This window comes from Pagrus major, chromosome 24 (assembly GCF_040436345.1).
Source record: "Pagrus major chromosome 24, Pma_NU_1.0".
Taxonomy (NCBI): domain Eukaryota; kingdom Metazoa; phylum Chordata; class Actinopteri; order Spariformes; family Sparidae; genus Pagrus; species Pagrus major.
Window position 1 is genome coordinate 6,777,902 of NC_133238.1, and position 27,918 is coordinate 6,805,819.

At 40.1% G+C, this 27,918-nt stretch overlaps 1 protein-coding gene across 1 annotated transcript; it reads left to right on the forward strand.

The window, feature by feature from the left end:
• The first annotated feature begins 192 nt into the window (after positions 1 to 192).
• On the forward strand, positions 193 to 27,896 carry LOC140992074 (radixin-like). The gene is made up of 15 exons (XM_073462312.1): positions 193 to 372; positions 4,123 to 4,213; positions 15,575 to 15,658; positions 15,972 to 16,067; positions 17,071 to 17,193; positions 17,570 to 17,721; positions 17,960 to 18,043; positions 18,368 to 18,514; positions 20,402 to 20,498; positions 20,596 to 20,759; positions 21,296 to 21,426; positions 21,850 to 22,010; positions 22,982 to 23,074; positions 23,327 to 23,563; positions 24,694 to 27,896. Exons 2-15 carry the CDS (start codon positions 4,202 to 4,204, stop codon positions 24,856 to 24,858), a joined length of 1,746 nt encoding a protein of 581 aa, XP_073318413.1. The 5' UTR covers positions 193 to 372; positions 4,123 to 4,201; the 3' UTR covers positions 24,859 to 27,896.
• Positions 27,897 to 27,918: the final 22 nt, after the last annotated feature.

Below are 27,918 nucleotides of genomic sequence, written 5' to 3' on the forward strand. Positions count from 1 at the left end.
CAACTTTTATTAATAGTTAATAAAGAAATTAATTATTGACTATTTTTATTGAGAGAAAAACGTTAAAATTTTTGCAATAGGCTAGCCATAAGTTACTCATTTTCCCCAGGCTTCCATGAGGCTTTTATTTTTAAAGGTGGGACCGGATGCCGCTGTGTTTCATCACGCCTGACTTGACGCTGGCACCCCAAATCGCCTTACGGTTGTTAAGACTTCCACGGTTTTTCTATGTCTGCGGGAATTTGTTTCGGCGACAGCATCAAGAGATAAGCAACGAGAGCCAGTGCGGACTTCTCATCGTGGATATTCAGTTACGTCTGAAGACACCAGGGCTCTCCCATCGATTCAAAGATAAGATACTTCGTCCCTCCGGTGAGTTGCCTCTCCCTAAAAAGATGAGCTTCTCTTCAAGTTTGATGCAATAGCGGATATCCTCGTGTTCGACCGATTCATATTTTATACGGCACGGTAGAAATGCCGACTTGTTACGAAGTTGTGCCCCTGAAAGTGCCTGTAAACACACTGTAGCTTGCCGTACGTATTGTTGAGGCAACATTTTGGGAATGTTTCTGTTTTTTGGTGGCGAGTGTGGCTAATAAATTATGGGCAACCTTTTTTTTAGGCTTTAAAACTTAACATGCACCAACGAGGCAAACGTTGGCTAGGCTTGTCCCGTTATGTAGCTAGACTACACCCACTAGCTTGAAAATGTCAGCCTTTCAACAGGCCACCTCGACTTCACGGAAAGTACTTTGGTATGAAGAGTTTGATAAAGGTTGAACGTTGGTGTGGTTAAGTCGAAAAAGAGCGTTTTGACACGACAAGCGTACGTATTTTTTTTTTTTTATTTCACTGTGTCACGCTGTTGTAGCTTAGGGTGTAGCAGTTGTCTACCAATTCTTTAAAATTGTGGTTAAATTACAAGACAACTCTCGGCGGGCAAAATAGGCAAGCTAATTGCGTACAAGCTACAAGTGGGCATGTCTTCATCTGGAGTACTCAAGCTAAAGCTGCAGTTCAGATGTTCAGTGAGCGTCCTTAACTGGCACATTTTTATCATACAGAACCTTCATTTGGGTCACACTGTCATCCTTTAAGGCCATTATCATTGAGTGTTAAGAGAATTTTTGTTCTTTTTTCCTGTTGCCAATCTGTATTTTGGACCTTTTGGCCCTGATTTGGATTCTGCTGTAACAGAGAATCCCCTGAGCCTTAGTTTAAAAATAAAGCAGGTGGAATTAATTTGGGTTAGTGACCAACCTGTCACTACAGGATTGTACAATAGAAAAACTGCATGTCACTTTAATCTCTCAGTAGTGCCAATAACTCAGGAATGCCTCATATTGTCAAAATAGCTTTTCCTAAATTGGAAACAGCACAGGTGGCTTGTTCTGTCATTTGCTCATAGAAGTCTTTGTATAGTTCTGAGATCAGACTTTATCTATGACATAGCACAATACAGCAGGTACAAGAGCATCCAGACTGGACTGATGTGACATGTTCAAATAACAAAGACCTTTCCTGGATCATTTCAGTATCATATGGCAGGTCAGCAGAGGTCATGCCCAAACTTTCAGGATTGTGTTTCAACTTTAGCATAACAAGTTTTTGCCAGATTAGTTTATTGCTTATCAGCTCAATAACTGCTCAAAATGTGCCTCAATTGATAACAAAAAACCCCAAATATTACCTCTAATAATAATAGACAAAATTTAATAATATATAATAAGGAAAAATGTTTTAAAAAAATCATAAACAATAGCAACAGTATTATGGCTCATCATGATTTTTCAATATGAGATAATAAGCAACAATTCAACTGTTCACTAGAACAAAGATAGAAGGCTACATTGTAGCTACAACGCAACTCTAATTTTTTTTCCATTTCTGCCCTCTGCTTTGAAAATGAAGAAGAATTACAGGGACAGCTCTAATACCAAAAATGTTGGTTTTATCTAAATCGGTAATCTGCAAAAGGCCCTGACAGAAGCCTAAAGCTCCCTCACATACACACAAGTGTGCACCAAAAGGTGGACAGAATGTGAGAAGGAGAAGAGAGGAGTATGCAGACAATCCCATGCAATCAAAAAGCCAAGCAAATAAAAATGATGGTGTAAGGTTGCAAGCATAGAGGTTTATGTTACAATAAAAATACAGGTTTGCAAAAACACTGCAGCTTGTGTGGGTTTGAGAGTCGTGGTTGGTAATGATGGTAACTCATTTCTACTTTCAGCAAAACAAATACAAATTATGTCAAGTCAAAGTTGTGCTGAGTGACTGAATGTGTTAGCATACTTAAGTTTTACAGTTTATGAATGTATGCTAAATATACTATCTTAAATGTAGCCTAGTTTAAAAACCTGCCCAATTCATGGTAAACCAGCCCAAATTGTGTCAACCCAGCCTAGTCCATTTTACCCTTCACACTGTGACCCAAAATCGCCCAGCTGGGCAGAAAACCGTTCGATTGGGGGAAAACTGAGCGTACCTAGACTGTGACACGAAAACCTGGCAGGGACTTCATCAACGACAGCAGTCCAAGTTAGACAAAATCATAATCAGAATGTGAAATCAGATTTTTGGCTTGATATAAGTAATGGGCCAAATCAGGTAGAGCTTTCAACGATGACAGTTGATGACAGTTGACACTGATGTCATTTCAGACAACAAAGTGTATTGTTAAACTAATATATATATATATATATATATATATATATATATATATATATATATATATATATATATATATATATATATATATATATATATACATATATATTGTTGTCTGAAATGACATCAGTGCACCAACACTTACTGATCTTACTGGGAATTTAATAGTTAAAAATGATCCCAAGCATCTTTCTCTGCCTTATTAACTTTTCATATCGGCACGTACCGGCCAATATATACACCAATATTAGTTATATCTGTGTGAACCCAATATATCTCTCAGGCTGTAGGACAAATATCCACTAATTTGATTATTCCATCTTGTGAAGAGTTCATTGCATGGGTAAAATATAACCAATGTGTTGCAACCAACGTGTTGGTCATTTTAAATACATATTGCCATGTCAAATAAAGGCATTTTAATTGTGCACAAGTCCTACAGTGTGCCTTGGAATGCTTTTGAAAGAGACTTGCATTTTATGTTTTTAATCAAGATTATATTTCCCATACAATGAACCCTTCATAAGATGGAATAAGCAGAGTACACCTGAAGTTTCCAAACAACACCTATATGTGATCACCAGAATTACCCAGCAGCACTTCCACTCCATTGTCCTCTCATCCGGTAATTTGTGTCAGGCAGGTCTTTTATTATGATAAAGTAAAACTGCTGATCACTGTACAGTGTCCATGAGACATCATGTAATGCATAATGTTTAAAGTATTTTCCCCATTCATCCTTGCAATAGTTACTGTATGTACAACAAAGTATGTTGAGAATGCATGCAAAACAACTTCTCTGTGCATTTGGCCTTTGCCTTGTAGTCATTAACAGATTTAGGAATGGGAATCATTTAATTTTTTTCATTCTGTCAGTTTTCTGGAGTATTCTACTTTTGTTCAGTTCAATGTGTGTCTTATTCATCCTCTCCTAAAACTTAATGCTCTGTTATTTTCTTCTGTATGCATTCAACTGTCGGCACTGCTGAATTCAGGCCTTGATAATTGAATTGTAATTAATTATTTTTCTGGCAATCATTTAGTTACAGAGAGAGCGCAAAAAAAACTAGGGCTGCAACTAACCATTATTTTAATTGTTGCTTGGTCAATAAGAATTCAGAAAATGGTTTTAAAAAAAAAATGTCGATGATGATGTCCTAAAAAGTCTTGTTTTGGCCACAACCCAAAGAAATTTAGTTTATGGTCATAGAGGAGTAAAGAAACCTGAAAATATTCCCATTTAAGAAGCTAGATTCAGAGAATTTTGACTTGTCTTAAAAAAATACTCAAACTGCTGGTTTGGTGATTTATTTTATAGCTGAGAACTACTTGATTAATCATTGCAGCTCTAACATAACAGAAATAAATAATATTGTTCCAAGGCAGCTGCTCATAATTTTTCACCCATGTATACTGTGTGCCTGATGGAAAAGTTTTCTCTTCTGCTTTCAGGTTCTGTGATACAGGTGTTGTTGCCGTCCTGTGACGGATTTATCCTCTCAGCTGCTGGGTGTAAGGAGAGGAAGCAAAGATGCCGAAACCGGTAAGAGGCTGAAAGGCTGTGGAAGATACTTGGCATATAAATGTCAGCACCTTTTAATCATACGGTGTTCTACAGAAATAAAAGAAAACTGCAGCTCCAAGGAACCAGGAGTTAGCCACTTTCCCTGCTAATTAATTCAGATGGTTTGATGTAAAACAGTTGGATTGCAGTGTAACAACTTGTCAGGCAGTAGACAAAACATGAAAGCTTCTTTGTTCCTTCTTTGTTCCTGAGTCTGCTTGTCTAAACTGAATCTTCAGAACTGCTCTCTAGATGTCATAATAGTTGGCCTGCACTGCCGCTGAAAGCTATGTTTCTGCGTTCTGGGAAGTGGCAGTTTCATCCCCAAGGCTGCTCCCACTTCTCGTACTCCTCTTCCAAGTAAACAACAGCCAGAGTGTGAAATGAACTGCCTAGCCCGCAGGCCTCACAACTGCAACACTGCTGCCATTGTTACTTAAAGGGTGGAGAGAATGCCAGAGTTCTGGGATGTGAACAACGCCAAAACAAAACCAATTTGATGCAGCCCCTTCATGGCTGTCCCACCGCTGTCGTGCTGTTTTTTCATCATAAACAGACTTGGGTAGAGCTCATGCTGGAGTCTGGGGATATTGCATGTTACACAACTAGTTTTCAAATCACAGTAAGAGATTTTTAAAGTATGAAGTTGTCTAGGTGTCTTGTTCCTCTAAGTAATCAAACTATGACACAGCAGTACTGATTACTTAGTATTACATTATATTTGATTAGAGTTATTCTCATGGAAAGATTTCAAGGTCAAGTTGCTCAAGATTACATCAGATCTTTCCTAGGAACTGGAAACAACAGGCTTCAGGCCAGTCTACAAGTAAAGCACCAGTCTAGCTCTTGAGGTGGTAGGTGTTTGTGTTCATCTGTGGGTGGGGGGTTTGGGAAGCTACAGAAGAGGAACAGCCAGGCACTGATGTCATCCTCTACTTCCCTCTCTAGTCCACTGATTCACAAGGGCACCAGCCCAAAAACAGCTCCTAGGACAGAGCTGGGCGCTCTGCTGAGAGCGGCATCTCTGTCGCAGACAATAACTGACAGAGAAAGTACAGCTTGTCGCAGGGAGGCACTGACATAATAAACAGAGGAAGCATCAGACATGACCTACTCTGGGATTGGTGCCAGACATCAAAACTTTTGGAATGGGCCTCTTTTGTTCCAGTGTCAGCACTCATCTGTAACCAAGAAATAAAATACAGATTTTTTTTTTCAGTAGTGGTTTTGCAATGACAATCACAACTTTATAGAAGTTTCTTTTAAACCATAGGGTCCTTGTTTACTGTAATGCTTTTTCAGTCAACTGGGAACACATCCTGTTAAGTTCAGTTTGGAGGTAAAGTTGTTGCAGTTTTGATTTTAACTCCTATGTGGTTGAGCAAGAGGCCGAAGGTCAAAGGTTATGGTCATATTACAGGTGACAAAAAAATAAAACACAGATGAAAATGTAACAATGCTGAGTGGGCTGGGCCCTGTCCCTTTGTGTCCTCTTGCTCTTTGGGTGATCTGCTCTCTCTCTCTCCGCCGACATTTTCTTTTACTTTTGTTTGAAGACAAACCACACGTGCACACAGTACATTGCTCAGCACATGCACATTGCTCAGCACATGCACACGGCACGTAGCCAGAGTCATGGAGAAAGTAATGCAAGCATATGGCTGCAGTCCGTGGGAAGGTGGGGCTGGACAGCTCATGTACCCAGTGCAGAATGAATGAGATGCAAACAGATTAATATCAACCACTGGTATTGTTGAATGGCACTTTATTTGCTGACAAGCCGATGTCAACCAGCCACCCCTATATCAGGCGATACTGATGTTAGGCCGATAAATTGGTGCATCCCAATACAATATTTTTGCAATATTGATACTGAGGAGGTATTTGGTCAAAAATATTGTAATACTTGATTTTGTCCACCCAGTCCAGCATTTATGTAGTGCTTTTGAAGGCATTTCTAAATTTCAAGATATGTATGTATCATGAGAAAGTCAAAAAATATTGTGCGATTATTTTAAGGCCATATGCCCAGCTCTACTATAATTTCATTCATAAAAACTAATATGTATTTCCAATCATCATATATATATATATATATATATATATATATATATATATATATATATATATATATATATATATATATATATATATATATATATATATATATACATATATATATTATATATATTATATATATTAGGGATGCAACAATATTCAATATTTTATCGAACCGTTCAATACGCCCTGTTAGGTTCAATACACAAAGGCATACAATACAATACAATACAGTACAATACAATACTACAATAATGTTTGCTGTTTAACTTGATTGGATACTGCATATGTTTTTTATGGAAGGCAATTAAGATAAGTGTTAAATTTTTATAATAAGGTTTGTGGTTTGACTATCTGCTTTTAATTATTTTTACATGCAATATTGCCTTTGCTAGTGTGAGTAGTTTTATATTAAGATATCGAAACCGTACCGTGGCCCAAAAACTGTGATGCATACCGAACTGTGGGAAAACTCTACCGTTGCATCCCTAATATATATATGTATATATAAAATGTGTATGTGTGTGTATATATATATATATATATATATATATATATATATATATATATATATATATATATATATATATATATATTATTGTACATTCCTAGTCTACACTAGTGTTCTGGTCTTTGGGGTTTACATCCAGTGGTACAGGAAAGCCTCCTATTTAGTGCTGCAGCAGTGCTTTTTCATGACTAAAGTTAACTGCTAAGTTTAAGTGGTTATTATATCAATGGATTTTTTAATGATGATATTTAGATCATGAATAAGATATACTGGAAGTATCCCTATCTGATGTCATTAACATCAGTATGGATAAAGCATCAAACAATACATTTCATAAAGTCTATGAACATACAGTTTTGTTAATCCAGAGAAATGTGCTGTTTCTCCTGACATCATATCCCACCCCTCCTGTTTAGTGCTCTCTGTAGGCTGCAGGACTGGGTGAATTATGAGGTGATAGCACCCCACAGGAAGATGGCCCTCTCTGGCTTCCTAGCTCGTGGCTGCTTTCCTGTTTGCTCGAGAGGGGCTTTGCTGTGTATATTGGGGCCCAGTCTATGTCAACATCCTCTCTCTGTGGAGGTACCAGAAGCAAGCTGAAGCGAGAGGATTATCACTGAGGCACTGTCAGGAAGGGAAGGACTCAGATGGATGAACATTACATTTGGAAATTATAGTAGATCAGGAGAGAGAGAACTGGACATGGGAAATTGTTGTAGTACTTAGGAGAAACAGAGCATTTGCAGTACTGGTGCTTGGCAACATTAAAACTGTTTGCCAGTATTGTTTGACCATTCATCTCATTTACAAAACAAAAGATATGTACATAATCAAGTAGACTCCATTTTCCTCTGTATTATCCCTTTAGTGTACCTTGTAAAATCACCAGAAGCTTTTCAGATCCTCTCTGTACTACAGTCAGCTGGACATGGATTAAGTAGATTTTTTTTTTTTGTCCTCTTGTGAAAAGGATGCTTGCGATTAGGGCTGGGCAATAAAACAGTCTCTGTTGGATGATAAAAATTGATGTCAATAAGGATGAGTACATTTGAACATTCTTTATTCGATATGGATGGATCAAACAGCCTATCACACAGCAGAAATTAACCCGACCACTGCCAGTCATTCTGCACTTTTTGGCTTGCACATACAGTAAGTGGATGTGAAAGTGGATGTCCTCTGGAAAAGAAGAAAAAATGACAGGAACCCAGGGCCACAAAAGCAACTTTTGCCTTTCTGCTCTCTGTGTCGCTGCCTGTTTGCAGAGTGGACAGCAATTGAACTTCAGGACAGAGCCCACAGCTAAGGGAATCAAACAAGCTTTAGGATGGCTTACATTTTATTAAAGTCACCACCAAAAAGGTTCATTCATCTGTAAGTGTGCCAAAAGGGAGACAATATGATGCCCAACCTCGATTTTTTTTTGGGTCCGATTGAACACGTGCTAAAGATATGTAATGGAGTAGGATATTTTACAGTTTAACATTAAACTTCATTGTCTAAAATGACACCAGTGTACTGAAGCAATAAACTTAACAAAGAATTTAATAAATATTAATAACCCAAGGCATCTTTATCTGCATTATAATCTCTTTAAAGAAACTTTTCATATTGGCACATATCAGGCAACGTTTCAGGCCAATATCAATACTGACAGATGTGAAAGGCCAATATCGACCTCTATCAAACACCTATTGAATAAGCGGAACGCAAACTCGTAGATATGTGATGCTTTTTGACACACTCAAGTGCTGAAAGTGAAGTTGCCTTATCCTCCAAAGCAGAGGAAAGTGTTAGCTAAAAATGGTAATACAACATTAATTATATTGTAGTGGTTTGGATATCTCCAAAACCATGCAGAGCAGATTAAGACAGTCTGCAAAATATGCCTTTGGTTCATTCCACCCAAGACGAGAAACGCAACTAATTTTTTCCATCATCTGAAAAGATATCACCCCAGCGACCACACGGAAAGTATGACAATGTGGGCAAGCATCATTGTTTTTCCACCTTTTAGCCGGCAGCAGAGATAGTAACAGAGCTGAACTGACATCTGTGCAAAAGAAGTGATTTGTTGCTGGGGTACGTCTCTCTCTCTTTCTCTCCATAACATTATGCTTAAGATGAGCTCTCGGGTACCAACATTTTGCACAGATTGATTTATTGTGAATTCAGCCGGTACCCTTTAAAGTACAGAGTTCGGTACCCAACCCTAACTGGGACAGCTTGCTGGCATGTTGCTGACATGTGCTGGATATCTAACCAGCTAAATATCTGGTTGAGTCGCAGACAAGTCAGAGAGACAGCAGCGAGCTACATCCAATGAGAGCAGACATTCTTCTCATTTCTCCCTCTCTGCTCTAGAGGTGTGAATCTTCACTGGCCTCACGATTCGATTCAATTACAATTCAGCTGTCAGCGATTTGAACGCTAAAGTACGCCCACAGTTCAAAGCATGGGTGCAATGTCGTGATGTAACTTTATTGTCCAGCTGAGGCCGGACAATCAACAATCAACATAAGCTGCAGACTCTTGATTATGCTCCGTCTCTGCATCGATGCAGAATCTTCCATGTCCACATCACAATGCATTGTTATAATCCACACCTCTACTCTTCTCCCCAGTCTTATCATGTGTCTGTGTGTATGAAACGGGCACAATAATAGCTTATAGTTTCTATCAGAATACACAATAGGCAACCATGACTGCTTGGACGAATCGTTCCCATGTCCTGTCCATTGTGTCATGTATTTGTGCTCTTGTAATTTGTGACCCACTGTCACTGATCCTAAAGCATTAAGTTTTGACGTGTGAACAGCACAGCGATCTTACGACTTTTAAAACTGTGGCCAAGGCCTTACATGTCACACCTTTTTTGCATCCACAGTGCTGGGATGACAGGGTGGAAGGGTCTTCTTTGCGGTAGTATTGTGCAATCTGTGTTATTAACGGGGCTGGTGCTTCCTCCTCCACTCTAACTCCTTCCATTCCCCCTCCCTCTGAAGCCTGCCTCACACTGCAGGGGGGTTAATCAGAGGGACAGACAGCTGCTCAGAGCCCAGCAGGCCAGATTAGTAGCTCTACTGATTGAAGTGTGCATGTGCGTATGCGTGAGTGTGTGTGTGTCTCTCTCTCTCTTAAGGCCTCACTCAGCAAAGCTGCTCTTAACAGCTTACAGTTACTAAACAGCTGCACATTTAACAAGGGGCCTGTCTCAGTTGGAACTCATCTTGACAGCTGAAATGGAGAGGGGATTTAGAAACATCCCAAAAGTGCAAAGAAACAAAAAACAAAAAATGTTAATGAGACCCATTGAAATACTCATTAGCCTTTCATGTTATTTGGCCTCATTTGTTTACTTGCTGTTCAAGTCAGTGCTTTAGTGCATTCTTGAAGTATGAGGTCTGTTTAGTGACACTGTACATGTAGGAGTGACTGTAAATTATAGGGTTTTGTTCAAGATAGGAGGAGATGCAGTTTAAAATACAGAGAAACAAATACTGGAAAAAAAGAAACCGCTAGCCAATAAAAGCACAGAAAATCCAAACAAGTTAAAAACTTTAAAAAATCCTTGTCATATCTTCCCCATTGCCTGCCATTAGACCCTAGTGTCATGTGATTGTAGATGGACATGAAGTTTACCCACAATGTCAGCTGTGTTGCATTTTGACTCTGCTGCGGAGGTGGAGATAAACTGCTGATCTGCTGATGATCTGCTGCCATTCTAGCCAGTGTGCCAGTGTTCACTGGGTATGTGAAGGAAGTGTCTTGTTTTAGGCTCACGAAAAGCTCTTCTCTCTAGCTCCATTCACACTGCCCTTTCAATGCGGGAATCGTGCGTCGATACTGTCTCACCGTTTGTGTGACAGTTACAGATGCGGAGAGTGGGGACAGTTTTGCCCCGGCTCTGATCCGCCTCCGGAGGTAGTATCAGACCCACAGGAGAGGCGAGACGGCGTCTACGTCACTCATAAAACAGAAATGTCCCACACTTCAACCCACAAAGCAATGTTACAGGACCAAACAGCAGTAATGTGGTAACTGGTAGTGTCTGTGGCAACTCATATGAGAAAAAAAAATACTGCGTCCATACGTGGAAAAGCCTCTGTCATCCTGTCTGTCCTATAGACTCTTCGTCACATTTCTGCCCAAAAAACAGCGTCCGTCCCCGGCAGAGAGAGTCGGGCAGCTCCCACAGTTGAATGGCGGTGATTATGTGACGTGATTCAGATCAAGAAACTTTAATTCACCATGTCTTTGTCGCCTTCCACTATTGTGTTGTTGTAGTTACTGTCTCTGGAAACTTGTATTGAAAATAATCACCGCGACGGTGAGCCCTCCCAACCAAGACTTCAGTGAACTTTCCCCCAGAAAACAGCATCCCTCCCGCGAGTGCAAGAAGCAGACAGGGTCCGGTGTTTACTGATGGCAATTATGTAATTATTTAATTTAGAGCAAAATGGGTAACTTTGTCATTTTCCAGGAAGCATGGTGGGTGCTAATTAATAAGAAAGCAGTGAATATAACAATTTGTTAGATTCTCTTTTAAAGGAGATTATAGGAGTTGCAAACTGGAACACAGCAGTATGACTTTTTAGCTTCCCACCCTGAGCGTGATGTCAGAGGAAAATGGCCACCATGTGAATATGGTCTGTTAAAGTCAACAATCAGAAATCTAAACCTAACTCTCCATTTCAAGCACCTCTAAAAAGAAAAAATGATGTAGACATCATTGTAGGCTGTATGTTCCTCACTGCTGTGCCAATTGGATGGTGATATGTAACCGATATAAACATGTGCGTTGTGTTACCATTCAAAGCTAGGCTACCTGTTAAAATTTGGTGAGGATGGCTGAAAGTGAGCAAAGATAATGGAATTGAATTCATCTGTTTATTTTAATAATGGATCATAACAAATATGTTATGTTTTAAAAATAGCAAGTAGTCTCACAGTGAGAAAAAATAAAATGTGTATAGAAATCAAAAATTGTGATGCATTAAGATGCATCGATTAAGTTTAATAATCGCATCGTAGCCCTCAGCATCAAGTCGTGGGTTACCTAGAGACTCCCTGTTGTAGTTCACTGCTGGTCTAACTCCTGCCTCGAACTATAACTGGTCTTTCTCTCTTTTTAAAGAGTAATTTGGTCCTTTTAAGAATTTCTCCCCATCAGTGTGTCTAGTATCACCAGACAGACGGTGTCATATAAGGACAGGCTTACAAAAGTTGCTCCTTTGAGACTTCTCAGTTGTCAGTGTGTGTGATTAGCAGTGTCAATGCCTCGGCATGTTGTTGTCCCTTGTCTCCTCCCCCTCTCTCTCCAGGAGAGAGAGGATTAACTGACCGTCTGGCCCATACAGGATTCCACCTCTCTGTGCTCTTTGGGTTGGCTATGTTTTGGCAGACACACACACACAAAGGCGGGCCTTACACAAATGCTGGGGAAGGGGCATTCAAGGCCGGTCACTTGGTAACCCCAGCTCAGCACTACATTCTCCATAACGGCTGCTGTCTTAGAAAGTCAATGAGGCATCTACTCTTGAAACTAACCCAGAGTCTTAATTCATCTATCAGTGAACCATGAACATGTTATTTGCCAATGTGACTTTCATCAGGGGCTTGCTTTGTGCGCTTGCAAGAGCAGATTTAGATGTTCTGCCTAAGTTAGCTTCATTTGTATCCCTTTCACACTGGACAAAACACCCACTAACATCTACTTTTTGTATTTAATGGGTGCCACTGGCATTCAATCCCACATCAAATGACTCTCCAGTATTCACAGATGTTTATCATCTCTAGCTCAAACTTTAAATGACTCCTCAAAGTTTTTGTGTGTGTTTGTTTATTTAACAGTGCAAAGAGCCACAATCTGTTTACTCGCTGCCACAGACTCACAAGCATGGAGTAAACGGTAAATCATGGAAAATGTGAAAGAAACTTTGGCAGAATGTGTTCATGTCAAAGTCTCAATCATATCACACTCTGTGGGCAATATGCATAGGCGCAGAAAAAGAGGGTGGAGGTGTGAATGCTAACAAGTGTTTTTTTCTGGGTCATGGTTCCTCTTGGTTCAAAGTTGTATTATCTACTGTGCTGTGTTCCCAATGGCTGACTTCAGTTGTATGAAATAGGACGCAGTCAACTTTTTGCCTTATAGCAGCTTCTGATGGAACTTTGCAAAATATAATTGTTGGCTTCTGTTTAAATAGTTTTTTCACAATTTTTTGTTGTGGTTGATTGTGGATTTGTGTTAATGAAGTATATGAACAATCTGTTGTTAATGTTCAAGTATCTGCATCTAAGAAAAACTAGCTGGAGTCAAGAGTCCTTTTCAGCTGTAGATCGTGTTCTATCATGTAACCATATCCTCAGCATCCTCATTGAAATGATGCTGACAGGGCTGTGTTGTAATAAGCAGCCAATGTTATTGGATGTCAGTGTCATTGGTTGAGAGTGCCATGAGCTATCTAGACTCTTGTCCATAAAACATGTCAGAATCACTTGTAGGAATCGCGCAAAAAACTAAACTAGGACTAGAAATTATCCAACCACCAGAGTGGCACTTGATTTAATTATGAAGCTTTCTTCTAGGGCTGCAAGATATTGGGAAAAAAACTGACATTGCGATATTTTTGTTTTCTGCGATATGCAGTATATTGAAATGTGAAAAATACAGACATTTTCACAAGATAATTTGAATAACTCAGTAGAGGCTAAACAAATGTTATTATAGTAGGCTGTATTGCAATGGTGTGTGTGGTCAACAAATTAAAAGAAACAATTTGGTGAGGAACACACAAAATAAAACACAGAACATAATGCCACTGATATGAAAGCTAGTTTCACACAGAAAATCTGTGCATATCATAAGACGCTCCACCCCTCTACTACATACTGAACTCTGATTTCACCTTTATTGCCTGAGAGGCCATCCTATTGAGAATCTGTTTATTTTTCCTCCCATGCAGATAACTGGCATATATTACATTGTGGGTTAATTTCCCAGTCAGGAATTAAGTCTCAGTCTTGGCATGAACTGAAAATAAAGTGCCTCTCTGTGTGGAATCTTCATTGAAAGACACATTGGCAACAAGCATGTGAGAGATTTGTTCTCAAAGGGGATGAATTTGAAGCTGTGATGCAGCAACTGAATCAAATGAAAACTGACACTGACTGAAGGCAGAATACAATCATTTAGTTATTTAGTCTTTCTTTGGGAAGATGCCCACATTTTCCAGCCAAAATGAGTCCTGGCCTTAAGCAGGTCAGATTATGAGCATGTGGAATTCAGTTTAGTTCCTTTTTAAAGTCATGTTATATGAATTAACGCATTACAGTAATAGTGAAGGCCAGGCTGGAGAGTTCATGCGGGATGTCTATAGTGTAGAGAAAGTGCTGCAACTTTTCATGGGTAATTAATGAGAGGGAGACTAAAGCAGATACATTGTGGTCTGAGCTCCGTGTGGCGCGGGGGAGTCCAGCTATGTGCTGTATAGACACAAGTTTCATGGATTATTCATTGCCGGGATATTGAGAGAAACAGAGGGATAGAGGCAGGAGGGACAGTGAAGAGATACTGAGAGGAGCGGGAGAGAAATGCAAAGTCAGCGTTCCTGAGGTTTTTTGTATAATTGCTTACAGGAAATGGAAGGTTCTCTTCCTTAGTTTCTTTTTCTGTCCTTTTTCCTTTCCCTCCTTTTTTTCTATGGTTGGCTCCTCTACATTAACCTCGCTGTAACATAATCTCAAAGAGAGCACATTTAGATCATCCCTCATTCTTCCCGTTGCACTCTATCTGCCCTGCTTTTAGTTTTTCTTTCTTCGTGCACACTTGCTAAACTTTTTGCTTTTGCACTCTGCCTCTTACTTCGGTTTTTCGCCTTCCTCTGTACAATATGCTTTCCTCGGTCTCTCTTCATGTGTTGTTAACCGCTACTGGGGCAACATACAGCTCAGCTCAGTGTGTGCGTAGGTGTAGGAGGAAGGATGTCAGATGCCTCAGAGTTCAGCCCCACTCTGTTCTGCAACATCAGCTGCTGCTAGGCCTACTGCCAGTGCCGCTTAACAGGGCACAGCCAATGACTGAGTTTCATCCTCTGCTCCACCCCAACAGACTTTCGAGTAGTAGGCTGCCTTGAACGTGGGGCTCGCTCACTCTGGCAGTGTAGAATGGAAAGAGGGGGAGAGACACATTTACACAGTCCCTTTTATTAAACTTGTGTTAGGATGGAAGGAAATGGACACATTGCACATATACTGAGTAAACATTCTTCCATTCTCTTCTGTAGGAATTCTGTAATTTCCTGGAAGACTCTTTTTAAGACTTTTTATTCCACAACAGATAACAGGGTGAATGATGTCAGAATTAACAGTGATCAGTGCTACCTCAGATTTGAAAATATAACTCATATCTCCTCATATTAACTATATTATTCGTTATCTCAAAAACCCCATGACGGAAGTTCCTCTAATTTGGAATAAATGTCCACTTGGACTCAAGGATGAACTGATTAGATTTTGGTAGTCAAAGGTCAAGGTCACTGTGAACTTGTGGCATCCCATTTTTGTCAATGCAATATCTCAGAAACGTCTTGAGGGAATGTCTTCAAATTTGGCACACATTTTTACTTGGACTCGAGGATGAACTTATTAGATTTGAATGGTCAAAGGTCAAGGTCACTGTGGCATCACAAAACATTTTTTTCGATGTAAAGTCTTTGTCTGTGTATTAGGGCAAACAAAGTTAACTCCTTGTTGTGTTTATTTTCTAGATCAACGTCCGTGTGACCACCATGGATGCAGAGTTGGAGTTTGCTATCCAACCTAATACCACAGGAAAACAGCTCTTTGACCAGGTGAGGATGAGTGACATAACCAAAAATGTTGACTGATTATTGCTCTTCGAAAGGCTAAATCTTTGGTAATAGAGGTCATCTTTGTAACTACTGAATATACTGTAGATGTTTACACACAATTTTTATATTTGTGTTGTACATATTTGTGAAATTATTAGTAATCTTATCAATATCAGTCATGAATTATCGGTATCGGCTGAAAGAAATGTATATCGTGCATCCCTGAAACTAGACTTTGATATGGTCAGCCACAAAGCAATTAATGTACTCCCACATACCCCAAAATTCAGATTGCATCTTGTTTTATTCTCAGGTGGTGAAGACGGTTGGACTGCGGGAGGTCTGGTTCTTTGGCCTACAGTATGTTGACAGTAAAGGCTACATCACCTGGCTCAAACTCAATAAGAAGGTCAGCCTCCCACTGCTTTAAACTTCTCCTTTGTTACAGCCACCAAGAGACACAGTTTTTTCGTTTACATGCTTTCTCTTTTACAGTCTTCTTTCTTTTACTGTCTCTCTGCCTTCGCTTTTGAAATCTTTCTCAGGAGTCAAGTCAATTTTATTTAATAGCCCAAAATCACAGTCACATTGCCTCAGTGGGCTTTACAATCTGTCTAGTGAACGACATACTCTGTCCTTAGACCCTCGATTCGAGTAATGATCTTTCTCTTTCATTTTCTTCACACTTTATTTGTTTGTCTTTGATCCAGTCAGTGGCTGTTGTCTGTCTGGATTTTCCTTGAAGCTTTGCGGTGGTCTGGAGCCTCAGATGTGCTCTTTTACCAGGCTTCCTCTCTCACTCTGGCCAACACACCCTCCAGCCTTAACATCCCTGCTATTACAGAGCATCTGTGTTTCAGTGTGCGTGAAAGAAATGTACCCTCAACACTCTACACGTGTTTGAGAGAGAGCGACAGAGTGAGGCAGTGACCACAGAAAAATGTGATGGAAAAATTACCCTTACATTGTGTAGTGAAACTGATGTGTTTCTGAGCACAGATGTGTATGTGTATGCATATGCGAGGCCTCCCAGCCATGATGTCAGCCTGATAGGACAGGATTGCTTCTAGCAATGAAAACGATTTTGTATGTGTGTGGGTAACAACTGTGTGCATACAGTATGAATAGCACATGTCCCCAGACATCTAAAGATTTCACAGTGAGTCTCAGTGACCAGATTACAGAAGTGTTATGTCATGCTTGTTTATTACAGCCCCTAGTGTGCTTTGATATTGATTAAAGGAAATGTATTAAAAAGGATGATTTAAATAGGAGCACAATTCACATGACAAACCAGAGTCACAAGCTTTGTTATGACTTGTTCTTCCATCCAGTCCACTCACTGTGCAGCTGTACACAAAGTTAATGTGTTGATTACATGGATGGATGATGATGCTGTTTTTATTGTCCAGGTGACTCAACAGGATGTGAAGAAAGAGAACCCTCTGCAGTTTAAGTTCAGAGCCAAGTTCTTCCCTGAGGATGTCTCAGAGGAACTAATCCAGGAGATCACCCAGAGACTCTTCTTCCTTCAGGTAACAAGCCACTCACTCGTCAAGTTTCCATCCAAATGTAGTACAAATGTTTCCAGAAACTGGCAAGAGTAAATTTGAATTCACACGTGTTTCCATTATAAAATGCAAATCCTAGGATGCTTGGAGATAAACAGTGGCACTAATTCTCTATTTGTTCGGTGTTAAACCATTGAAAAACATTTTCATATCGTATAAAGTTGTTACCACCATTCAGCTCTCTATGCTTGCTTCACATTTGCAAGCCATACCTGGTAAATGGTGTATTTAGTAATTAGTAATACATTTATTTGGAGGAAAAAAAAGAGTGTTGAATAAAATAAATACGTTCTAACTAACTAAAGTTTGTTAACTCCTTCATTCCCTACTGTTCTGCCAGGTGAAGGAGGCCATCCTGAACGATGAGAACTACTGTCCCCCAGAGACAGCTGTGCTACTGGGGTCATACGCTGTCCAGGCCAAATATGGAGACTACAACAAAGATGTGCACAAGCCTGGGTACCTTACTCATGACAGACTGCTGCCTCAGAGGTACATACACACACAAAATATGTCACACTCTATACAGTGCTTCTGTGAGCCAAAGTGACTGAAAGCAAAGAGCGATGTGTTAGAGGGCGTTCCTTGAGTTTTCACACACAGACTAGATCCGTTGAAACCTGGAATGCGGCTCGCTCTCTGCTGGAATTTTCAATGATTTCCTCCTGAGGAAACAATTATGTACTGCTTGACATCCCTTCAGGTGAATACATTGTGTTTGTGTGCACAGAGTCCTGGAGCAGCACAAGCTGACCAAAGAGCAATGGGAGGACAGGATACAGACTTGGCACGAAGAGCACAGAGGAATGCTCAGGTATGTGTCAAACTTTCCATATCACATTCTTTACCTGAAACACCCTGAGAGAGTGAAGAAACATTTGTGTCTGGGTGTACACCTTTGGGCTTGTTGTGTCATGTCGGATGTGGAAGTATTTGTCTGTTCTATTGCTTATCGTAGAGTAGATCTGAGAGTGTTGCCTAAGTATATGGCAAGGTGTGATTTGGTAGTATGATTTAGTAGTAATTTGTTTTATAAAATGAAAAATTACAATGCACACAGATTGGATTCTGGACATTTTCCAATAAAACATATATAACGTAAAATCTTCTAACTCCTGCTCCTTGTCCTCTTCTCTAGGGAGGACTCTATGATGGAATATCTAAAAATTGCCCAGGACCTGGAGATGTACGGAGTCAACTACTTTGAGATCAAAAACAAGAAGGGCACACAGCTGTGGCTGGGCGTGGATGCCCTTGGCCTCAACATTTACGAACACGAAGACAAGTAAGGGACACACACATACACATACACATACACATACACACACACACACACACACACACACACACACACACACACACACACAGCACACAAAGGGATTTGTTCAGTTTATTTACAAAATAAGTGATTAAGTGATGATAAATGATCAAGCAAACACAGAAGATCCTTTAAAATACTACGTTGTTAACCTGAACAGGTTTCACGTTCAAGTTGCCATTAAGGCTGAGACATGTTGAGACTTCAGCTTTTAGATTCAGATCCCAATTTATTTCCCAAAATGGATGTCATGTTTTATTTTGTTGTTTTTTTTATGTTAGGATTACATACAGACACGTGCCTGCAAGGGGCTCAGAGCTGCGGTTTGCAGTTGATTACTAAACAGCCATGACAACAGACACGAGAACAAGTGGTAGAGGCATATTACACAGCATGTCACAACCGATGTGTGTCCACACGTGTCGTCATAACAGTATCTGTTATACCTGCTGTGTCAAACAACCTCACTACAAGATCAGAGCCTTATTTCTTATTTATTGGAAATTGTGTGAAAAACATGTCAGAATTTTGTAAAGAATTTTGAAATCCAAGTTAAAATTGAAATCAGTTCTTGGCTCAAAACTACAGGCAACTTTTAGCTGGATTTATCACATAACCGCGCCCTGTGTGGGGACACTGCAGTTACTCCAGCATTTAGATTGTTGACAATAACAAGAAAAACATAATGGTATGTTTCTTTTGGCTTTTGTCTTTGCCTGGAGCTTTTTATTTATTTATTTATTTATTTTATTTATTTTTTTTATCTGAGTATGGTTTTTAAAATGTTTAATAGACTGTCGAGGGGTTAATTTACTTTAAGTTACTTTAATAACTCAGACAGTTGAACTTTATTGATGTGAACAACTGGCTATTTAGTTTTGACATTGTTCATTTAAGTTATGACACATGTATTTTGGTTTAATTAGAATCGGCACTATCACTGTGTTCACAAGCCAGACTGCAGTAGATCCATTTGCCAATAAGTCGAACAATATTTAGTGTCCACAGAGCTGGTCTTGCAGTTACTGTCAGTAAAGCATGATTGAGTGTGTTCTCATGGAAAAACAATGTAATGGTGGACCTCAAACTAATCTTTAGTTTTCTGCTTTGCATTTTATTGTTCTTTGATATTAACTTAGCCCATAAATCAGCCAGACTTGCTCTACTATTTTCTCCTTTTGCGAGAGGCTCCATGCCAACATAAGACGAACAATGTTGAACAAGTTTAGAGGAAGCAAAGATATTTTTGGAAGTGAAAAATCTGAGGGAGAGGTGGAGAAAGGAAGACTGTATCTGTCCATAGGAGAGTCTTTCCTGTCCTCTGGTCAGAGATTTCTTTCCGCTTTAGTAGAAGAAAGGAAAGATGTAATCACAACTCCTGTAGCATTTCCTGTCACTGCTTTTCCCTTCCTGTATGTTATCTTAGGTCATCACAAGTGCCATCCTCCTTCTCTTGTCCAGGTGACAAAGGAAGGAAATAAGGGATAGTTTCCTTCCTTCTCCTGAGGCAGCAACTCCCTCGAAATTACTTCATCTCTTTTTCTATTCCGTTCCACCCGACATCCTTTTAATTCTTGGCAGGAAGCGACATTGTAGGTTTCATCCACCTCCTTTGCTTTCCTGTTGCTATTCTTAACCAGTATACTGAACAAATTGAAGAATGAAACCTAAACTGAAAAAGAGTATTCGTTTTCCTGATTTCTTGAACTGCTGTCTGTTTATACAAGGCACCGTCTGCTGGCTGAGTGTTATCAAACATTCTACAGCCAACTGTGTAACATCCTGTGCTGTTTGTCATCGTATGAGTTGAAAAGTTTAAAGTGTAAATTGTTAACCACTGCTGTCTTTTTTCAGGTTGACACCAAAGATTGGCTTCCCTTGGAGTGAGATTCGAAACATCTCTTTCAATGACAAGAAGTTTGTCATCAAACCCATTGACAAGAAAGCACCTGTGAGTGTCAATTTCATCAGAAGTATAAAACAAGTCAACAGATATCTGACTTTCTGCTTCATAACAGAGTACATTTTCTGCCCCTCTTCTTTTTTAGGACTTTGTGTTTTATGCACCACGACTGCGCATCAACAAGCGCATCTTGGCATTGTGTATGGGTAACCATGAGTTGTACATGAGGAGGAGAAAGCCCGACACCATTGAGGTGCAGCAGATGAAGGCTCAGGCTCGGGAGGAGAAGCACCACAAACAGATGGAGAGGTACTGCAGAGCAACATGCCCAACCATGTTATCATTTTGTTCCTGATGTCAGAGAAAAGCCCACTGGAAAAATAATTCAAATATAATGCGTATCCAACATTTTGTAGATCTTATAAATATTTAATATAATACTTACTTATTAATGAAAGCTTTTCCGGTTTAAAATGTTTGAACTTGAGCTAAAATAAGACCTGTAAATTCCAGTTAGTCAAAAAGATCAGACTGCTATTTTCAAACATCAAAAGATAACTTTTAATCAATGCTTATCACTGGCAAATAGTTTTTCAGACAGTTACCCCCCCCCCTTCCCTGACTTTTGACAATGCATAAAAATATGTACCAACAGTAGCTGGTAGAGCTTTTCCACTGGAGGGCAGTGTTGCCTCTTTTACATACATTATCTGAGGCAGAAGGGGTATACAGCTAAGTTGTATTCATGTCAGGATACAAGTGTTGTGTTTCTCTGTATTTGTCATTTAGAAAAACGTAGAGTATGTATTAAGTATTCTGAAACCTGTCACTGCAAAACTTCTCAGGGCTCAGTTGGAGAATGAGAAGAAAAAGCGCGAGTATGCCGAGAAAGAGAAGGAGAGGATAGAGCGCGAGAAAGACGAGCTGATGGAGAGGCTGAGACAGATTGAAGAGCAGACAATGAGAGCTCAGAAAGGTACTCACTTTTCCTTTTATCCTTCCGTCTGTTCGCTTATCTTTGCTGCTGCTGCCTCCCACTCCCTTCCTTGTTTCAAATTAGAAAATCTCTTTAGCTGTGAGTCATGTCTTTTCATCATACTCATAAAACCAGAAGGAACTGTAAAGGTGACTGACATTTCTCTCCTAACCCACTTGTTATTTTTATTGCTTTTACTGTTTATAATTAAGAAAGACGTGTTTTCCCAATATCATATTTAGGGATAATTATGCTTTGGTCAAACCTGATCACCAAATCATACTTTTTGTGTTTGTAAGTGCACCAGATTTCTCTTCCTGAATCAACAGTATCTGACCTCACTGCACACTTATATTTGAATTTGAAATGTGTAGAAAATTGAATTAAACTAGAAAAGACGTAATTGTGTGTGTCCTTCTCCAGAGCTCGAGGAACAGACTCGCTTGGCCATGGAGCTGGAGCAGGAGAGAAAAAGGGCGAGGGAGGAAGCCGAGAGGCTGGAGAGAGACAGGAAAGCTGCCGAGGAGGCCAAAGCAGAGCTTGCCAGACAGGCTGAAGACCAGCAGAAGACCCAGGAACAACTGGTATGTGTTTGTTTCAACTGATGGTGTGAGCTTTAACAGTCTGACTGATATTTATATGTTTTTGCACACACAATTCCCTGTCAGGGGAAATTAAACACACACCACAGGTTTTCCTAGTTGATTAGTAAGTGCACCTTTTATGATATTATTTTAATTATATAAATTTTACATAAATATATGTTATTTCTTCACTCGATATCAGTGCACAAGCCTCATTGTTCAAAACACAGGGGAACTGCCACTTCAGGCCTCTCTTGTCCTGCTGTAGCCTGCCCGGAGTTAAAGTCCTTGTTAAGTCACTGTAATGTTAAATCACCCTGGTAACAGTTAATATATTCCATGTCATCAAACTGGCCAAATTAGCTGTAGTTCCGTAGTTCAAGATGATTTGCACCTTGGTGCTATCTAGCGATCCACCCAGTGTTTCCACCAGTCTTTAGCGGAACTGTTGTAACCAAGGATGCATCATCAACAGAGGACATTGTCCGATGCACAACAACCTATAGAATATGACATGCCCACTTTGGTTCACACTTCTATTCAAGGAAAACCTGCTATTTTTTGTTCTAGCGGGAACCTGCTTTTCAGGTTCTCAACAAATGTATTCTTGGTTGAAATGCTCCAAAACAGAACAGTTCCAAATTAGGAGCTAAACTGGTATGGAACTGGTTCATTGTTGGTGGAAAAGTTGTATAGGAGGCTGTTGAATCCAGTTCCAATGGCCACTCGCCCGGCTCCAGCGCAAGCTGCATTTCCACAAAACCTCCTCCTACCGCTGCTCCAACGCTCCTGTGCTTGCAGCGTAAACACCAACTATTCCCCATATTAGTTGCACAGCTGACAGTAAGGGGGGGCAGCCCTAGTTAGCTTATTTAGGATGGGTGTTTAAAATATTCACAGCACATTCTTTTGTTTTTAAATGTACTTAAATGTACCACATGTGTAACAGCGGTGTCTCTATCTTAACTCAGGCCTCTGAACTGGCTGAATTCACAGCCAAGATCTCTCTCCTGGAAGAAGCCAAAAGGAAGAAAGACGATGAGGCCACAGAGTGGCAGCACAAGGTACGTGTCTGCACTCCCACAATCTTCCATGGGCTAACATTGGCTTCATTGTCTAATTTGGAAAATGACTGAGTCTGTTTACAGCTTAACTTACTTTACTTTAGACTCAGTGTAATCAACAGCAGATTTGTTTACAACGTGGTAGAACCACAGACAATCAGCCTTCATTTTCTGTCAGCACATTTCACTGGCAGCTGTCTGGTGTAAATCCAGTATGTGTCTGTGTCTTACTTTCTCCCTCTCCTTCTGCAGGCCATGTCCGCCCAGGAGGACCTGGAAAAGGCCAGGGAGGAACTGAAGACTGCAATAACAGTGGTGCCAGCACCTCCGGGCGGCAATGCTGAGAGCGAGCACGATGAGCAGGATGAGAACCATGCGGAGGCCAGCGCTGAGCTCTCCAACGAGGGGGTCAGCCAGCTGGACCTCCGTAGTGAAGAGGCGCGCGTCACAGAAGCACAGAAGAACGAGAGGGTCAAGCAACAGCTGCAGGTGAGAGCAAGGGGAGAATACCTTCAGGGTGAGGTTGGAAAATGGCCGCTTGTGAAGTCTGAAAGGTTATTCCCAAACCTTTAACATATAAAATTACAACGACCATGGGAGCTACTTGTCCTAAGGTCAATGAACTTTTACACTCAATATTAAGTTCATTCTAATCCTAAAGAAAATGACATGAAAACACCATTTAATAGGTAAACAGATTAATAAAACATTTAAAACAAAACCACACTACAAAATATACAAAAATAACATATATATATATATATATGTCTTTAATCTATACAAAAGGTTAATCACTTTTATTTAACCAAAAGAGATCTGCATCTCACAAACAAGAATAACAACGAGATAATATTATTTTCTAACAGCAGTTTTGTTGCAAAGAAGAAACCCCAGCAAAGAAATGGCAAATAAGGGTAAGATAAGGTAAACTTCTTTGTCCATTCTTCTTTAAACTCCTGCTTTTATCAGGAGTCAATGTGCTGGCTTAGACTGTAGCCCGGCTTTAAAGCAGACCTACTGGTAATTAATTGATCAAACTGATGATATCATATCTATCTTCATGTTTTACATGACTTTAAATCTCTTACACATGCTGAAGCTGGGCTACCGTATAGGCCAGGACTTGTACTGAAGCTATGGCAAGAAAAATTCAAACATCAACCAGATAGTTTTATCAGATATATCAAGCAAAACTAATCAAGTTACAGGCCTGTGTCTCCACTGCATCTGTAAGCCTGCGTTGGGCTCCCCAATGAACAGCACTGAAAAGCTACTGCACTGTAACTGCAGTGTGGTGTAAAAGTTAAATTGTTAAACCTCATTGGAAGGATTAAGTTGGTCAGTGAACACTGAAAACATGTTGACATACAAGGGTAAGTATAGATGTAGATAATGCTTCGCGTCAGTCCAGTGTTTACTTTGAAATGACTGAGCTGTGTTTTCCTCTTTTCTTTCTCTCCTGCACCTGTGTCCTGTCTCTTCTTCTTTGCAACCTCTACACTCCTTCATCGCCCACTGTTTTTTTTCTCTCTTTTAACAATTCTTGCTTCTTTTCTCTGTTGTCTCGTATTTTTCCTTGCTCATCACAATCTCATCCGTCCTTCTCTTTGATCTCTCAGACATTAAGTTCAGAGTTGGCCGAGGCCAGAGACGAAACCAAGAAGACACAGAATGACGTCCTACATGCCGAGAATGTAAAAGCAGGCCGAGATAAATACAAAACGCTGCGCCAGATCCGATCCGGCAACACAAAGCAGCGCATCGATGAATTTGAGTCCATGTGAGAACGGCACCTGCGTCCCCCTCGCCCCTGTTTCCCTCTGGGGTGTCCGAACTTTCCCCTAAGCGGCTGCTCAATTTTCATGGACAACAGATGCTGCCGTCCTTGTAATCCCACCAAGTCCCCCTCAATGCACCAAGGAAATCTTGAGAAATCATCTTGTTAAAAACTGCCAAAGTCCTGCCCCACATCTCGACTCTGAAAGTTCTGGATATCTCCTTCATGTGGAGCTGCCTCAACACCACTCTAAACAAGCAAATACCATCGTACTGCAGAGAATATCTGTAATCCTCAAGAGAGACTGTACAACCAAAATGGAAGCAATTGGATTTTTTTATTTTGAGAAAACATGGCCATAGAAAGCTACTTTTGTTGTTGTTTTTTGTTTTGCTTGACGACTTGTATGCAAAGGTTTAGTATGATTCCATGCCTTCAGTTTAAGATTAACCGTCCTCTCCTTGTTTTTAAGTTGTTCTCTGCTTCTGTTTGACTCATTTTATTGATTACACCCTTCTTTTTTAGTTGTCTATTGAATACATTGATGCAAGGTTTAGTCCCAGCCTATGAATAAAGAATGGAGTTTTTGGGGATCACTATTTTTATTCAGCTTCAAAAGTGCTGCTATGTTACATAATGTCAAAACATATCACAAGCTAGCTCTGCCAACTCTCTTAGCATCTGTGAGTATTTAGAGCGCTGAGTTGAGGTCATGTCACTCTATTCAGTCAATTCAAACTAAAAAAACAAAACACTGCAGTATTTTAATAGTTTAAGTTAATGCTGAATATCAACTAAAGCAGTATTTTCCAATTTTGATGAAAAACCCCTTTCTGTGAATAAAATTGAAGCGAATTGACCCTTGTAGGGAAAAGAGCCACCCAACTTGTCACATGGCAGGTTCTGATGATTGAATGTAGCAAAGGTAACAAAGGGAAAGTGTTCTTTACATGCAGAGCTGATAGGATAGCATGTAATGAGCTTGTGCCACTGAACTATCGCCCTCAAGCTTAAAAGTGCTACGGAGATAAGCTAATTGGTAGTTGTGTAGCCTTGCGTGTGTTTCCCAGATGCATCGAAGTGTTTGATTCCCAGTCACCATAGATGGTTTTCTCTGCCTGCCAGCTCACAAAGGAACCCAGGCTGTTACATGGACAGACAGAGGAACCGAGATATGAGGCTGTTTGTCTGTCTGTCCAACCGTTTGAGTGTTTGGGTGTATTTTGCGTGTGTTTGAGTGAGTGAAAGGAGAATGTATGGAAGATGAGGCCTGGCACCTCTCTGGCTGGGGAGCTTATGAAAACATCGGTCCTCGACCCAGGACAAATCTCTACCTCAGTTATGTTAGCAGTGGTGGCTGACAGTCAAACACTCAGGATGTATTTGTTCCCCTCCTCCCTTTCAAAAAACAGAAAGTTAAGGTCATGATTTTACTTTGTTGCTGTTACATCCTCGGGTGGTTCTCCTGGACAGGCTACATTTTGTGAGAGCTCGGTTACTTTGTGACTGTACGTTGGTTGAAGGATTTCAAGTCAACAGTTAACCCAAAGATTCCTAGTTTCCTTGTCCACAGCACATTTCTGGAGCTTCACAGCAATACAGCATTGCAACATTCTCCTAAAGAACTGAACTTTTTTGTTGGTTTATTTACAAGTCCCCATCTACTTTAGATGTTAAGGAGAATGCTGCATCGCTGTTTTGCTGTGAAGCTACAGGAATGTTTGTAGACTATGAAATTTCACCCAACCTTGCATTGCCATGGAGGGTAGTAGATAAAACCTGAAATGTTCAATTCTGGCTGAAGTGTTCCTTTAAGGGTATATGTGAAACATACCTCCCAGGTGAGTCTACAGTACAGTACAGTAGGTTGAAAAGTGTTATTTCTTACATTTGAAGCTACTTTTACCCAGTGGTCTCTCCTTGCCCTTGGGCTGGCTCAGATGTTATGGTTCATTTTGGGAAAAATCCCAAACAATGTGGAAGATGAAATAACTAATACTGCAAATATCAGAATGGAGATGCACTGTATACAGAGAATCTTTGGTCATTACCTGTCAGGGTCCTGTGAGGCATTTAGGAGCCAAGAGTTTACAGAGCCACCTGCTCCCCTGTAAAATGTTTAAACTGGTCTTCAATGCCTGCTCAAAACTTTATCTCCTCGGTTACTTTCACTTTAAGGAGACAGTTTGCAGACCTGCAATGATTCATGGGACTGAGAGACTTGTGAATACATAAAGAGATGAGTTATTAGTAGTTGTCGATGTAAAGGGACCTTGCTATTGTGATCAAATCTCCAGGCTCAAATAGAGAGGAGGCCAATTTCTTCCCTTAAAATCTGATTATAAACCCTCATCTAAAAACAGTGTTTATGCTCAGACAACAAATTGACTCCATCTTTTGTGGGGTGGAAAATATGTTCCAGGGTGCATTTTTTTTAAATACATGAATTTTCCTTTTTTTTTTTTTTTTTAATTATTAACAATATGATGTAAAATGATATGGTATTATTTGTTACAATATACTTGACAGCTGGTGTTGGTTTGATATTTTTTTTAATAGTCAATTTTAAAGTTAAAGCACTTGTATGAAACATGACACTGAAAGCCTGCCTTTTGTGTTTAACTCCGCAGTGTCCATTGTTAGTGTTGTGTTTGCCATAGCAGGTGGAAAAAGAATCATCTTGTGCTTCCAGCTCATATTTTTGTATTGTGTTCAAAGACCCTAAACCAGCAGCGCGCATTTGCTACACCAGACAGCTTCACTGGAGGGGAAAACTCCTGTTGACATATCCGCACCCCCCCAAACATTCGAGCTGTAAGGCTTCAGTTTTTCTTCACAGCAAAATGTTATGCCTGTCCTGTCCCCTCCAATGAAGCCAGCGTCTGTGATGATGCCTGCTCTGGCACCAGCTGTCATGTTTCAACGTTTATTTTCTTCTGTCGTTTTTTTTTCTCCTTATGTTCATGTTAGTATTCTTTGAGATAGAAGGCGCAGATGGATTGCAGTCCATTTCATTGGTTCACAAATAAAAGTTTTAAATTTTGAGCATGTGTTTTGACCCGTTTGT

What these genes read in the sequence shown, in the direction of transcription:
- LOC140992074 (XM_073462312.1), top strand. An exon ending in CACCACAAACAGATGGAGAG is followed by an intron (nt 20,760 to 21,295) that starts GTACTGCAGAGC and finishes AAAACTTCTCAG; the next exon opens with GGCTCAGTTGGAGAATGAGA. An exon ending in AGAAGACCCAGGAACAACTG is followed by an intron (nt 22,011 to 22,981) that starts GTATGTGTTTGT and finishes ATCTTAACTCAG; the next exon opens with GCCTCTGAACTGGCTGAATT.